The sequence below is a fragment of the Corvus kubaryi genome, unplaced genomic scaffold, assembly GCF_017639235.1.
Source record: "Corvus kubaryi isolate FWS band 111438036 unplaced genomic scaffold, C.kubaryi_AGA036_p1.0 74, whole genome shotgun sequence".
Lineage (NCBI taxonomy): Eukaryota > Metazoa > Chordata > Aves > Passeriformes > Corvidae > Corvus > Corvus kubaryi.
Window position 1 is genome coordinate 15,217,470 of NW_024582061.1, and position 14,205 is coordinate 15,231,674.

Consider the following 14,205-nt stretch of genomic DNA (forward strand, 5'->3'; position numbering starts at 1 on the left):
CATCCTCTCTCCATTTCCTCTGGGCTCAGGTTGCCATCCTGCGGGACAAGAGAGTCATGGGCTGAGCCAGCTCACCACTGTCCCTGCCTGGTCTAGCCATTGGACTGAAGGCACAGGTGTTCTGCCTCCATGGCTGGCAGGACTGGGGATGAGAGAGGAGAAGCAAGCCTGTCTGAGGGTTAGGGGAGTGCTTCAGTATCTGCCATATAATGAACAAATAGAATTAAAACACCAAAAAACATTTAAAATCGTGTGGTGCAGCTGTAAAAGCCTGCATAGGCTCTTAGAGTCAAACAATGTCACCAGCACACCACACATAGAAAAGTGGGAATTGGAGCAAAGCAAAGGCTTGGGAGGTGTTTTAGATGGTGTGTGGAATGGTAATCCTGTGGATCCTTGGCCCTAAAGATCTGCTGAGTTACTGGCTGCGGCTGCAGGTGGCAGGGCTTTGTTGCCTGGAATGTCCTGTCTAGTCATCTGCCCCATTCCACTGTTTCAGGGGAAGAATTGGGGACACGTGGGGAAGAAAAGAAAGCATCCATAGGGGTGAACGTGAGAATGCCACAAGCCCAGAAAACCATGTGTGGGGCAAACAGAATGCAGTGGCCATCAGGCACTCCATGGATGATGCTTGCTCTAGGGCACTGTTGTGTCAAACACACGGAAGGTGGTCAGGGCTTCAGAGCAGGGGATCAGAATTGTGAAAATGATCCCTGCAGTGTCAAACACATGGAAGGTAGTCAGGGCTTCAGAGCAGGAGACCAGAATTGTGAAAATGATCCCTGCAGGATGTGGGTCAGTTAGACAGGAGACTTATTGCCTCCTTCTCCACAGAACTTTTCTTCCTCTGGCTACTTTGAAGCGTTGCATCTGCCCTCAGTCGCACCTCGCGAGGCTTGGGCACATCTGCCCCCTCAGAGGTGCACTGCAGCTGACACCATCTGGGCTCCCTGTCAGCAGAGGCACCTCTGCACTTTTCCATCCTCACCCACACTGGCAATGGGTCCAAGTGTGTTAAAATGAATCAAGAAAGAACCCAGCCTCCTGCCTCCCACTCACCCACAGCTCTATTTACAACCTCCCCAGCTAGATGGGGAGCTCCCTACTCCTTAGCTTCTCCAAGCCGAGAGCTCTACATCCTGCTCCCTCCCATTTTAACTGCTGCAAACAGACTGGGAAAAGTGTGAAGTATTGCAATAATTCCCAGGTCATTTGTGAGTCAAGTGGACTCAAGAGGCTGGATGGTCTGTGGAATGAGAAACTGTCAGAAGCCTTTGATTTAGACCTTCTGCTCTGGCCCTCACTGTGGTATAACTGCAAGGTGAGAGATCACAGAGAGCTCGTGGGTGAAGAAGGCATTTCATTAGATGAGGGAGCTGTGCCTATACCAAAGAGGCCTGGACCCTCAGCCCCCACTGCCCACCTCCTGATAGCATCTTCAGAACAAACCAGGCTTGAAAAGAGCAACAGTTTCCGCTGGCAGGAAGGTGAGAGATGTCCATATGAGGTTGGTATGTGTGTGTATACATGTGTGGGTGTCACAGCAGAGCATAACTCGAGCAGACCTCCGAAGCCTGGCATGGTTGGGCTGCTTTGCCACTGTGGTCAGAGAAGGGCCGCACCACAGGAGGCAGTGGAACAATTGCCCACAAACGCAGCTGTGCCCCATCATCCACACAGCCACGAGCGGGGTCCACATCCAGCCCTTCAAATCCTACGGCAGCTCCCAGCCAACAGTGGGAAAGGGAAGCTGAGAAAAAGGAGACCTGGGCAGGTTGAATCCACTGCTGGCATCTGGCAGCAGTGTGCTAGATGGAGGGAGGTGGCAGCTCTGCTTGTGGCACTGGGCGACGCTGGCTGGGGTGTTGCATCACGCCCTCTCCGTCTCTGGACTCTGGGAGATAAACAAGAGTGAGGTGTGAGTGAAGCAGGTTGTCTGGGTGGTTTGGGAGAGGAGGAGGGGCAGCAGGCTGCAGCAGAAGGGAAACCTGCTATAGTACGGCGTGGCAGCCCCCTGCATAGTGCACTGATGGGGGCAGACCTTGCACCATAGCTGGCAGCTGGGGCAAGGCCAGAGACACTTCCTGTGACTACCCCTCCTGTGACAAAGGAGCTCCTGTGTGGAGCCAGGTCCTGCTGTGTTGTGTCTCTGCTCTCCCTGGTGCTTTGGGTGCAGGAATGTCCACCTGTGCCCACCAGCAGGGTCAAAGGTCTCCTTTATACTTTTCTTGTCCTGCTTCTCTCTTCCCTTTCCCACAGCTGTCACAGGGCAAGGAGCTATCGCAGGGCCTTCAGCTTCTCCTGACTTGTCCCTGGCATGTGCTTTCTTTCCCAGAGGCAGCACCATGTCCTGCCCTTCATGCCCTCCGTCCCACTCCCTTCCTTTCATACCTGCAAGACCACAGACCTGCAGGAAGGCAGTGTAAAGGGCCAGGCCCGTGACAGGTGCCTTGAACTTCAGAGATGTCCACAGAGCCCTTTGCAGCAGAGTTTGGGCCACTCTTTCAGAGCAAAAGAGAGGCACAACCCCAGGGCACACATGGCTTTCCCAGGAGAGCGATACCGGCTGTCACCAACCCCTGAATCACATTCCACAGGGCAGCTCCACTGCAGGGAAATGAACACAGACCTTGGGTGAATAAACGAACGAATAAATGAATGAATGGTTTTGTGGCCTTCTGGGCATGGGTGTGCTCACTGGCAGGGCAGCAGGGCTGACCTGACCCAGTTTTGACCTTGTTCCTTCAAAGCATTGCAGGGTCTGCCTTGCCTGAGCTGAGCCTCATCTACAGCAGCTCCCTGGTCGGGCATCCATGGTGTGATGGGTGGCACCAGCTACAGACCCTGCCTGTCACCATGCAGCTTAGCCCCAAGGGATTTGGCAGAAGGGACTATTCAGGTGGCAGGCTAAAAGGTTGAATCATAGAAAACTTTTCTTGAAGATCTGGCTACACTTTTCTGGTCCCCTCTCCTCCCTTCCTCGCTCCTTTCCTCACCTTTCAGAAGTGTGACAAAGTCACTTCCAATCTGCCAGCATCTCACCTCAAGGAACAGAATATGCACAAACACAACCACTACACTTCCTGAGGACACGTTTTTATCTGCTTCCTCAGAAGTAAATAAGAAATGGGAAGAAGGCTGGGCTCTGACCTGACAAAATATTGCATTTGCTAGGATATTTATAGCCCTTGCTCTGGGCCTGACACAGGACCAAAGAGGCCTGTAGGGATGTGTATGATTATGTATTCCACCCTTTGCCAAATGAAGTGTCTGGTACACATCAAACCACGGGAGAAACTATGTGAAGGCAAATTAAATTCAAAACAGAAGCTCCTATATGGGCACTTCATCTTGTTTTTCTGTCTATCCTTCTATCTCAGTAGGAGTCCCCTCAACCCTTCTAACTCAGCAGGAGTCCCCTAATCCAAAGATGATAAACAAAACCCCATGTACCTTTTTGACTTGGACTGAAACCCCAAAAGGCATCTCCCCATCCTTAGGATTCTACTCCTTCTAGATCTTTCACTCAAGCTTACAAGTCTCCACACCCCGCTCATGTCTTCCCTTTTCCCCCAACTTTATGGGCAATTGCCACTTGTCTTTCCACCTCTGACCTGAATCTCAGGCCTTTCTCATCAAACACAAGTCTTCAAAGTATGCGTGTCCAGCTTGACTCTGGAACTCCCACTCATTCCAATGTTAGGAAGCACAAGCGTCCAATCAACAGTTTACTATCCCTCCTACCCTGTGCTTCCTGGCCTTCAGCTCTTGGCAGAGAAAAGAGAAATGTCACAGGGAAAACAGAAAACACTCATGCTTACCAAGTACTTGATAATGTGCTAAAAATTCCATAAGATGAAGGATTTGATTTCCCTTAAGAGAACTGCAACATTAACCCAGCCTTCCTCCATATAATTAAGTACTTGCAGCCTGCTCACACAACCCATTCTACTATCCCGGGATTTTTTTTGTAATCTCCAAAGAATCCTTTTTGAATTTCCTGGAAGCATTTCCAGCAAAAAGGAGAGGGTTGTCATAATTAGAAGTGTTCAAGCAGTAAATATTTTAAGGTAATGGTTCCTCACAAGGGAAACAGACACAAGATTGCCAAAGATTACCCAGGGAAGTTTCAGAGCTGAGTTAGACTTTGTACCTGTCAATTTCAGGTCAGTGTCTTTTCTGTCACACCATTCATCAATAACCACAGCTAGCAGGAATAGGTTGGGAGGGAAAAACAGATTTAAGTGCAAAACAACCAAGGAAAAAAGTTTAATACCACTGAAAAAATATATATATACAAAAGTTCTTGGAGTTTGTTTGGTTTTGTTACATAAAGCACCATTAATTCCAGAGTACATCACAACTCAGCCTACTACACCTTCCAGAAAGCACCCAATACTCCTGAAATCTGATTTAGCACCAAGGGAATGCCATCTTGTTTAGCACCAGAAGCCTGTTAAACACACCCTTTGGTCCCCCTGCCCTCCTCTCTCACGTACATCAGGCACCCTCTGGCTGCTCATGGGTAGCACAGGAGACCTGTCACCAACATTCAATCACCAAATAGGAAAGGAGGAAGAAGGAAGCTTGTTTATGGAGATATTCAGTGTTAGAGAGGTTTGCTTCTCTTCAGGGAGGCATGGGGCACTATAGACTGTAAATAGACTATATCTGGGTTTGCAGCCTGTTGAGGAAGAGAGAAAGGGATTCAGTCCTGAGCATCACCTCCAGGTCTCTGCTTCCTCTGCTATCTGAAATCCTGTCTCTGAGCAATTCCACACACTTGACCTGCTAAGGGAGAGGAAGAAACCCACAGTGTCCTTTAGTTTCCATGATCCCTTCAGCACATGTTTCTCTGTGAAAAAAACAGCCTTGCTTTAGTGAAACTTTGTTTTTATACCCATTGCCTCACTGACAGTGGTGAGGAGGATCCAGAGCAAATTTCCTGAAACTCACTACAGTCTGAATAGCTTCCTTAGAAAAGCACGGAGAGTAAGTAAACAGGATAAGAGAGAAAATGCCCTGCAAGCTTTTCAAGGTCATTTTTAATATTTAGCCTTGGTCCCTGCTCCTTTGCCATCCTGAGCTGTGTGTGCCTGACCTAACCCTGTACAATGATGCACATTTCTTATGGGAGAGCCCTGGTAGTCCCAGGTGCTGGAAGCACAGACCATGAGACAGCAGAACTCGGGTAAGTTAGAAGATTTCATGATCAGTGATGAGCAGAGGAGAAATACCTGTGTTTCTCCTGCTTGTCCTGCCCTGAGAGTCAAAAAAGAGACAAGTCTTGCACTGCTGTCTATGGGAGCATCACAACACGTGGAAGTAGGCATTCTAAAGTGCTGAGCCAGCCTCACCTGCTCCCCCCAGGACTGCAGCATCCCCTCCAGAGGGATGCAAGTGGGAGCAGTGTGAGACCAATATAAATAGTACTAGAAAACCCTAGCACTGGCATGCCTTTCTCACTGCGACATCTCCAACCTGACAAAAAGAGTGAGGGTTTGTTTTAGCCACGTGCTTTTCTCAGTTTCTCTGATGACATTGCCAGAAAAGGGCACGGAGCATGCAGCAGGGAAGCTTTTAACCCTTGGGCAAGGTGCCGTAGTCTCACCTCTATCTCTTTTCCACCACGGAGGCAAAGAAGTGGCAGCCTGTCCAGGTTTCGAATTGATTTGATTGCAATTGCCCCCACAGCCTCGAGCTCAGGCCCTGAAACAGTGGTCCTTCAGTACCAGTGTGGGAGAACCACCTTCAGGAGAACAATGAAATGACACCTCTGCCAAAGGAGAGCAGATTCGGGTTCGCTCTCTGGACTAGCTTCCCATAGCTGAGGAGCCAAGACTTCCCACAGCTGAGTAGCTCCCAGGGGAGGTGTGGGAGGGAGGTGTCCAAGGTTTTCTCTCTCTCTCTCTCATTCTGTGCTGGTGATCCCTAGTGGGAACAGAATGGTTGCCTCTATGGCATCAATGGCAGATGCCCATGAAGTGTCTGGCCAGGTGTCTCACCCCTCATCTCTTTGAAGAGCTAGAGCTGGCACAGAGGAGGACGATCTCACCAGGTCTAGGTTTGACAGCCAACCTGGACTCTGTGACACAGAAGGGTGTCTAAGGAAAGCCAGTTTAGAAGGCCAACAGTTCCCTTTTTGGAAAGACAATATCCTCTCTCAGTGCTCCTACATCTTCCTGGTGCTACAGGAGACCATCAGACCCCAGTCCACTCTTTGGACTACAGATATCAGAGGTGACATTAAGACCATGTTTCAGGCTGCAAAAGTGGTGTGTCTAGTTGGGATGGAGAGGAGCCAGGATGTACCTTGGCAGTGGGTACTTTCTAGCCCTTTCCACAGGAGTCCTTTGTGTATGAAGCCCCAAGGAGGGACACAGGCCCAGGACCAGCATTTTAGTTTTCCTCTTGCTCTAGAACCCTAAATGCCAGAGGCAGCTCATGGCAGATTGAGAAGAAGCCAATAACCTAAGTTGGGGTTATAAGGTGAGGGGCAAGAGGGGGTAGTGTCATGATGTAAAGTGGGCAGATACAGGTCTGGCTACAAGAGAGCGTGAGGTGGGAGCCAGTGTGGCAAGTTTCACACTCAGTGCCTGAGATTTGACAGGCCCATTTCCAAGTGATTTGCAGTGGTTACGGGCAGTAGAGAGAGAGAGAGAGAGGAAAAAGGAAAAGGCCTAAGAGGCCCCAAGGAAGAGGAGAGGCAGTTATTCAGTGCTGGGCTTGACCAAGTACCCGCTGAAGGTGATGTACACATCAACATCATCACTGTAAATGGCATTCTCCCGCTCCCGCTTGTAGAGCCTCACCCAGATCTCATCATTTTCCTGGAGCTCCAGCATGAGGCTCTGGCTCTGCATGATGCTGCGGTCACTGGGCTGGGCGTACAGGATGACCGCCTCTTCTTCATTGTGCATGATGTGCATGTAGGTCTCCTTGAAGTTCCAGGTGTGGACATTGAGGCTGAAATAGTAAAGTCCACCCACTGAGCAGTAGAATTTGCCATTGAACATGTCGAAGTGGCTGTAGAGGTTGACGAAGACGGTGTCAAAGATCAGGACCTGGAAGCCCTCGCTGCTGTGCAGCGCTTTCTTGCGCCCGACGGAGAACGCAGCGTACTGGTGCTTGCAGGGGTCTCCCGCTGTGCCCATCTGCCCCTTACTGCCTTTCTGGCCCTGGGCACCCCGCTCGCCTCGTGGTCCTTCTTTGCCCCATTTCCCCGGCATCCCAGGCTCTCCCCGGTCTCCTTTCTCTCCTACAGGAGGAAGCAGAGGACACAACTCCTGTGTGATACCAGAAGATGTGGAAGTGGTGGTGAGAAAGCCTAAGAAGGAGGCAGAGGATTGCACAAGAATGGGGCAAAGCCAGAGGAAGGAACACTTCTGAGAGCACCACTGAGGCTCTTGACCTCTTCTTCCTCCCCCACACTCCTTTACCTCCAGCACGGCCCTGCCCTCCTACACACCTCTCCTATGACCCAATTATCCACACAGGATGCACACTGTTCTTGCTGTAGGCGGGACAAGGGGAATAACTGCAAGCGCCTGTGGGGGAATATGATTAGGGAGGGTTACATGGGGTGGGTCAGAGGAAAAAGATCCAAGCTGGACAGGGCAGATGGAGCACTGCAAGTTAGAGGGATGGTACTCTGACAATACTGGCATGCTTTGGGCACCTTGTATAATTAATTCTGCAGTTCTAACCGGGGTGTGTGCACTGCCCATCACACACTTGGGCAGGCATCAATACAGAGAGGCACCAGCACCAGAACGTACTTTGTGTATGCAGAGAAGAAATGGGGCTGAGAGCAACCTCCAGCACAAAGTGACAGCATTCAAACTTCGTGTCTTGTTCTTATCCTTCTCTCCATCCCCTGCGCAGTATTGCAGGTCCCCCTATGACACTCCACTCTAGTCTAGGCCTCAATCTACCCTTCTGAGCTTTGGTGGATTGCAGCTACTTCCAGGCAGGGCAGGGAAGGGAGAGCATCTGCCCAGCTAACCCACATGAACCACAGAGCTACAAGAAGCGAGTGGCAGCATCCAGCTGGGAACAGGCTTTTGCCCACAGCAAAGGCTAAAAGGGGAGTTCTTAAGGGAGGAGCTGATCTAAAATAGGGAACCCTTTCCCTTAGCCAAGCCAGCCACTGCAGGGTGGAGTGAGCTGGGGGTCACTGCCAGTTTAGCCTGGAGGTGCTTGTAAATAGCTGCTGCTTCCCTTTGCCCTCCTCCTGCTCCCAAATACATGCAACCCACAGAGCTGGAGAAGGTTTCCCCCCAGCCTCCCTGGGTACCAATGCCCTCCAAACATGCTTATTCTGCAGCTGATAAGGAGCGTTCCTTCCCTCATTCACTACAGGACTCTGTAAGTCTGACGTAAAGAATGTGTTCTCCCAGCTTGGCAAGAGGCTGTCACTGCCACTCCTGTGTCAGCAGGGAGGAAGAGTTGGTAGCAGGCAGCATCCTGAGACACAGAGATCACAGCAGGGATTCGGACTGAATTCCATCCCCCCAGGCTACTCATGGCAGCACAAAACACCTAAACGCTGGGCACGGTGTGTGTGGCCACTTATCCTCCAGGATGGCTCTTGGTGGTCTGTCAGCACAGCCAGCATGCCAGCAATCCAGCTGTCACCTCCACTGCAATGCCATCAGTCCCTGAGCCAACCTTGGCATCCCGGGGCAAAGACTTACCCTTCAGAATGGTGATGTTGATATAGGGACGGACCTCTGGCACTGGGTAGGGAAAGTGGTGATGGCTGGGAGGGACTGGTGGGGTATCTGTGGCAGAGTCCAGTGAGTCACAACAGCGCTTGCAAGCACCAGGGCGTGGTTCTGTGAGGTTGGGTTCGTCAGCGGGTGCCCCAAACACAACAAGAGGGAGAAAAAGGAAGGTCAGGGATGTGCGCAGGTAGGTTATGTCCATGGTGACCTGGGAAGATACGAGGAAGTGCCAGAGTGAGGTAAAAGAAGGGGGAGGTCATAAGGGATGGAACAGAGATCATGATAAAACATCTTTCTGTGGCTGGAGCCAGGGGTGGGATGAAATGGCATTGTCCTGTGGAGGGAGTTTACATGCTTTTTCGAGGCTGCAATCTGTGCAGCAACCACATGGCCCAAGAGGATGCCCCAAGCCCTTCTGTCCAGGCCAGTGGAGACTTTGTGCTGACCCTGGAAGAAAGATTGATGCTGGCTAGGCAAACCATTAAAGCCACTAGAATGTTCAGTCCCCAGGCTGGGATACAGGAAGGAGAGAGAATCATAGAGTTGTTAAGGTTGAAAAAGACCTCTAGGGTCATTGAGTCCAACCTCAACAGCTCTTTAGCGAAAGCATGCTCTGGTAGGCTGCTCAGTCTGTGGGAAGCGCTGCAAAAAAATTCTCCAGCCCTCCTATCACTGTGTATCAACTCTCTGTAGGAATCTAACCCAAAAATCACCAAGTCCCAGATGGAGTCTGACCCACATCTCTTGGCAGAGATGCCTCTTCTCTTATGGGCTGGGAACTTGAATTCAGCCCCCTCCTTTCCCCCACCAAACCCCACCGGTCCCGGCGGCTCGGCCCCCTCCCAAGGCACACCCCAGCACCTTCCCAAGGGGACGGCCGGCTCCTCAGCGCAGCCTTTGCGGGCACACCAGAGAGGAGCTGCTTCGCTGCCGAGGTGAAGGACGCGAGGCTCTGCAGCTTGCAGAGAAGTACGCTTACGAAAGACAGGCACGCCAAGCAGCTGAGAAAGCCCCTCTCGCAGCCTGCGCCCCATCCCGCTGCCTGCCCCCCGGCACAGCGCAGCTGCTCACCCCGGGGGCCGAAGGCTCCCCTCTTCGCTTCCCAGCCCCTGCTCGCCGGCTCCCCTCTGCCTGCAGGGCCGGCCCCCGGGCCCATGGCTTTAAGGAAGCCGGCTCTTGGCACAGGCACTGCTGGCTGGGTGCGCAAGCTGGGCTTGGACCGGCTCCCTCCCCTCTCCTCTCCCTCCTTCTCCCTCCCTGGCTTTGGGTGCTCTCCATCCTAAACCGGCTTGGGTTTCAGCGTCTTTTTAACTCTTTCCTAGGAAGCGCCTTGTCCTTGTCCATGTTGTTGGTTTGGTTTTTTTCTCCGCCTTTTCACTTCCAGCCAGCAAAATGCAGGCAGCACAGCTTGTGCCCTGTGCAAAGGGTGGAGAGCAGCAGGGCAGTGTCCCACCCTTAGCATCTCAGGATGGACAAGGTAAGGTGCATTGGTGCAAGAGACAGACTTCCCTTCAGGCAGGACTGCCCTCAGTCCTCCATGCTAGTCCCTTGTCCCATGCATTAGTCCTTCACTTGGCCATGCTCTCTCCCCAGCTGTGCCTGACCCACTCACAGTCCCCAAACTTCATCTTTCATTCTCTCCTGCATTGTTTTTTCTGCACGTCACTGTGGCCTCTTGCCCCAGGCATGATATTTCTAGCAGGAGCAGCTGCCAACTGGGAGAGGCATCAGTTTTTTCCCTCTCTGGTCATCCCCTCTGCCTGGGCAGAGCCCCAAGCCTTGTGCTCCAGCACGTGTCATCCCCTGGTCATGTCCCTTGCTTAGGTCCCGGGCCGAGCATTTTGGATGGGAGGGGTGTGGCTGGTCTGAAGCATAGCCTGACTGCTGGGAGCTGCCTGCCAGCAAAACTGGGGATCTGGAAACAGATCCTGGCTGTGACCATTGTCCCCAGCTTGGCGCCAAGCTGACAAGCTTTTGCCTTTGGGGTAAGCATGATGTGGCTGCACCAGAACGCTGGAATGAAGGGCATTTTGGAGGGGAGAAGAATGCAGGGTGGGAGAGACAGGAGACTTTTCTCACACTGCAGAGTCTGTTGGGAAGAAGATTATAAGAATCTATCCTGCACCAAAACTGGGTATTTATACCCTGGATGTGTGTGGAGGGGGTGTGTGCACATAGGGATCTTTGGGAGGCAGGAGGAAGGATGGACAATAGCTCTGTTCTGCAGGGGTCAGAAATGCCAAGTCAGCACTGTGCCTCCTGCAGTTTCCGAGAGGAGCTGCAGAAGGCTCCAAGGTTTCTGAGGGGAATAGGGTTTTGAGCGTGTCTACGTGTGCTGCGACTTTTTTTCCCCGTTTCCCTTCTCCCATTTGTTTGGTTTAGGAATGGGAGGCCCCGCTTCCCAGAGAGTGGCTGGCGTTTGGCAGGACCCCAGAACCACTGGAGAAGCAAGCGGAAAACTCTGGGAAAATATGTACTGTGAGCTGGGGGGGGAAGGGAGGAATGGGGGCTGGGAGGCCTGGAAATATTCTCAGGCTGCCTGTCAGCCTGGAGCTCAATGAACATGGAGTGAACATGCCTTCCAGCTGGGGCAGGAGGAGGACAGAGAAATTCACTGCTGAGCACGTGAGCTCCTCACTGGGCTCCAGCATGGACGTGCAATGAAATCCACTGCAAGTTGCCCACGTTTGCCTGTGCCTCAGTTTCCCCTTTTGGGAAATGAGAGGCAGGGGCAAAGGTTAGGGCAATACTTATTGCTAATGGAGCCTCGCCAGCTGACAGAAGAGGGTTTTTGTGAGCAGTTGTGTTGTCTACTCCTGGCTGCTGCTGGTGGGAATTTTGGCAGCTGACAGTACTATTAAAGGCAAATAAATTTTCTGGGGTGCATGAAAACTTAGAGTCTGACACTGAAGACAAAGTTCCTCTCTGTCCCAAAAAAGCTACTGCAGTGCCTCTCTCAAGTTTTCCTGCCTGGCTTATTTCCAAACATGACATTACCCACTTTTGCAGCTCTTGGCCTTTCGCCTGGCCTCTTCCACCTTTCCAAGGGAAACAGGTAGCAGGGAGGCCATTGTCCTCATTTCTGTCCCACATTTCCATCTGCTCTCCTGAGCTGCTCACAGCCAAGCAGATGTTCTTCATGGGGAACCTCATCAGCTGGGGCCTCTGCCTGTGTCTCATCTGACTGCGAGAACAGCTCACAGTGGGAAGTGAGCAGGACTTTGTATTTAATGTCTCGTCTGGGCTGAATAGGGACCTGCCAGGAGCCAGCAAACAAAGACTTGCCCTGGTGGCATTGCCCAGCTGGGCAGAAGTTTATGCCAGTAAAGACACTTTTGCTAGGGTAATATTGCCCTCCTCCCTGTAGGGAACGGTGTGTACCAGCAACATTTTGCCAGGGCAGCCACATTTGCAGGAGATTTTGAGAATTCTATCCAGTAAACCTGCACCAGCCATGCTTTAAAGTGTAGTCCAAGCCTGAGGGCACCCTGTGTGCCCAACAATCTTCCCTCTCCCTCATCACACACTTTGCCTTGGAGGCAGCCCAGGGAAGAACTGTCCAGATTATACTGCAACAAGCCCTGCTCAAAAGCAGCTGCTTCCTCCTCCTCCTCCATTTCCTCCCTTTTCCTGTAAGCACCACAACACTGTAGGGGGACAAAGCCTGTCTCTACCTCAGTGGCTGCATCCACCCTATTACCCCTGTCTACCACAGGTATGGAGAAGGAAATTGATGTTTTCTCCCCTCTCTAGCCCCTGTGCACAGCTCAGCTCCCCTGTGGCACATGTGGATCTGTTGCACACACACACCTACATCCACACACAAACACTTGCCCTTCACAGTTCCTCCCTCACCAAACTCTGGAGTGAAGGTATCATTTGTACCAAGAGGCAGAGGAAGAGCCCCTTCTCCTCCCCTTCTTGACTGCTTCTCCTCCACCACAGCTGCCTTTCCTTCCCCATGCTCCCCAGTCCTCTGCCCCTACTCTTCAAGAGCATCGCAAGCCGGGAGGGGAAGCGGAGCACCTCTTACCTCCACTCCCCTCTGCAGGGGTCCCGCGCTGAGTTATGTGTATCCTGTATCCTCAGCTGCTCCTGGCTAGCAGCGCGGGAGGGAGGGCCGGCAGGGCCCAGCTGACTCCAGCCAGATGCTCGCCAAGTGCTCTTATGTAATTACTGTCTTTTCCATCCTGCCTCCAAGGCCTTTGTGTGTGCCTCCCCTCCTGCTCTGGCCCGTGTCAGGCTTGGCTCTCCCTCCCTTTTCCCTCCCTTCTTCCCTCCCTCCCTTCCTCCCTCCCTTCTTCCACCCACCCTGCACAGCATCACAATTTGCTCAGCTCAACAGCTGATTCCTTCTGGAAGCAAAGTTCAGGCTTTTGGCTACTGTTGTTGCTACCCTTGGAAAGAGAGCTCACATGTGTTTGAAGAGCTGGGAAGGGATGAGCAGCACTGCTCTGCACTTGCCTCCTCTCCGTCACGGCCCGACTGCTCCTGGGTACTTTTGCCTTTCCCTTCCAAGGGCCTGTAAATGGGGAGGGGTACACCTGAGAGATGGAAAGGTGGCAATGTGTTCTTTTGCTTCAGTAATTTGTGGTCCCCTCAGGTTATCCTGTAAGAGCAGCTGTCACTCTGCTGTACCAGGATCACTGATCATCTCTGGCCAGGCAGCAGAGGAGGTTGGGAAGAATAGATGACCTTTAAAGGTCCCTTCAAACCCAAACTATTCTGTGATTCCATGATTAGATGAATCTTTTCCAGCCTGTGGACTCCACGTCTGTGCACAGGGCTTGCGTAACAGCCAGCCCTTGTTACTCAAGAGCACTGACATTGTATGAAATTACTGGCTTAGGATACTTTCTACGTCTCTAAGGATGGGCAGGCCTATTAGATGTCAGCTGCATGGCTACATTGCTCTTAAGACTTCTGCCCATATGGAGCCTGGACCAAGCAGAAACAACATGTTCCCTGGCTTTACACAGGCTGCTGCTGAGTTTGAAGGCGCTTCTGCCAGCAGGGATTTCTGCTGTGTGCTGCTTGGCGGCCTGGCCTGTCTCACACAGAGATCAAGGCCTGGCAAAGACTCTCATTTTTATTTTTTTTGCTGTGCATTGCTGAAATGCCACGTGGCTGAGGAGCAGCTGGAAGAGCCTTTCACCTGCATGCCTTGCTTGAGCAAAGCTATTGCTAGACCTGGCAGTCTCTGATATTGAGCATGAAAGTGTGAGCTTGTCTCCCACTTGCCGGTGCCCCCACAGCCAGTCCATGTGTGACACAGCTGAGCAGGGAGGGTATCACACACTGGCTCACAAGCTGCATCAGCTGGAGATGCCTCACAGCTAAGGAAGCATTACCCAGGCTGCCCCTCTCCCCATCAGCAGCTTTTCCAGCTTGAGTGTCCCATCTTTTACCCCCGCCTTGTGACGCTGCCTGTGAGACCACCAAGACAAGGAACTGTGCTGGTATCCACCCCAAACTCTGG

The 14,205-nt window shown here is 52.1% G+C and overlaps 1 protein-coding gene across 3 annotated transcripts; it reads right to left on the reverse strand.

The window, feature by feature from the left end:
* Positions 1-4,253: 4,253 nt before the first annotated feature.
* On the reverse strand, positions 4,254-12,931 carry C1QTNF6 (C1q and TNF related 6). Of its 3 annotated transcripts, none has more exons than XM_042051086.1 (3): positions 12,760-12,931; positions 8,697-8,934; positions 4,254-7,258 (listed from the first exon to the last, which is right to left on the reverse strand). In XM_042051086.1, the coding sequence occupies exons 2-3, from the start codon at positions 8,926-8,928 to the stop codon at positions 6,711-6,713; spliced, it is 780 nt and encodes a 259-aa protein (XP_041907020.1). In that variant the 5' UTR covers positions 8,929-8,934; positions 12,760-12,931; the 3' UTR covers positions 4,254-6,710. The 3 variants fall into 3 exon arrangements, with proteins under 3 accessions (XP_041907020.1, XP_041907019.1, XP_041907021.1); XM_042051085.1 differs by lacking the exon at positions 12,760-12,931 and adding an exon at positions 9,798-10,019; XM_042051087.1 differs by lacking the exon at positions 12,760-12,931 and adding an exon at positions 9,588-9,677.
* Positions 12,932-14,205: the final 1,274 nt, after the last annotated feature.

Coding starts and splice junctions, on each gene's coding strand:
- C1QTNF6 (XM_042051085.1), bottom strand. CDS start 10,004: ATGGAGAGCACCCAAAGCCAGGGAGGGAGAAGGAGGGAGAGGAGAGGG. Junction 8,935..9,797: donor GGGAGCCTTCGGCCCCCGGG/GTGAGCAGCTGC, acceptor GTATCTTCCCAG/GTCACCATGGACATAACCTA. Junction 7,259..8,696: donor CAACATCACCATTCTGAAGG/GTAAGTCTTTGC, acceptor TTCCTCCTGTAG/GAGAGAAAGGAGACCGGGGA.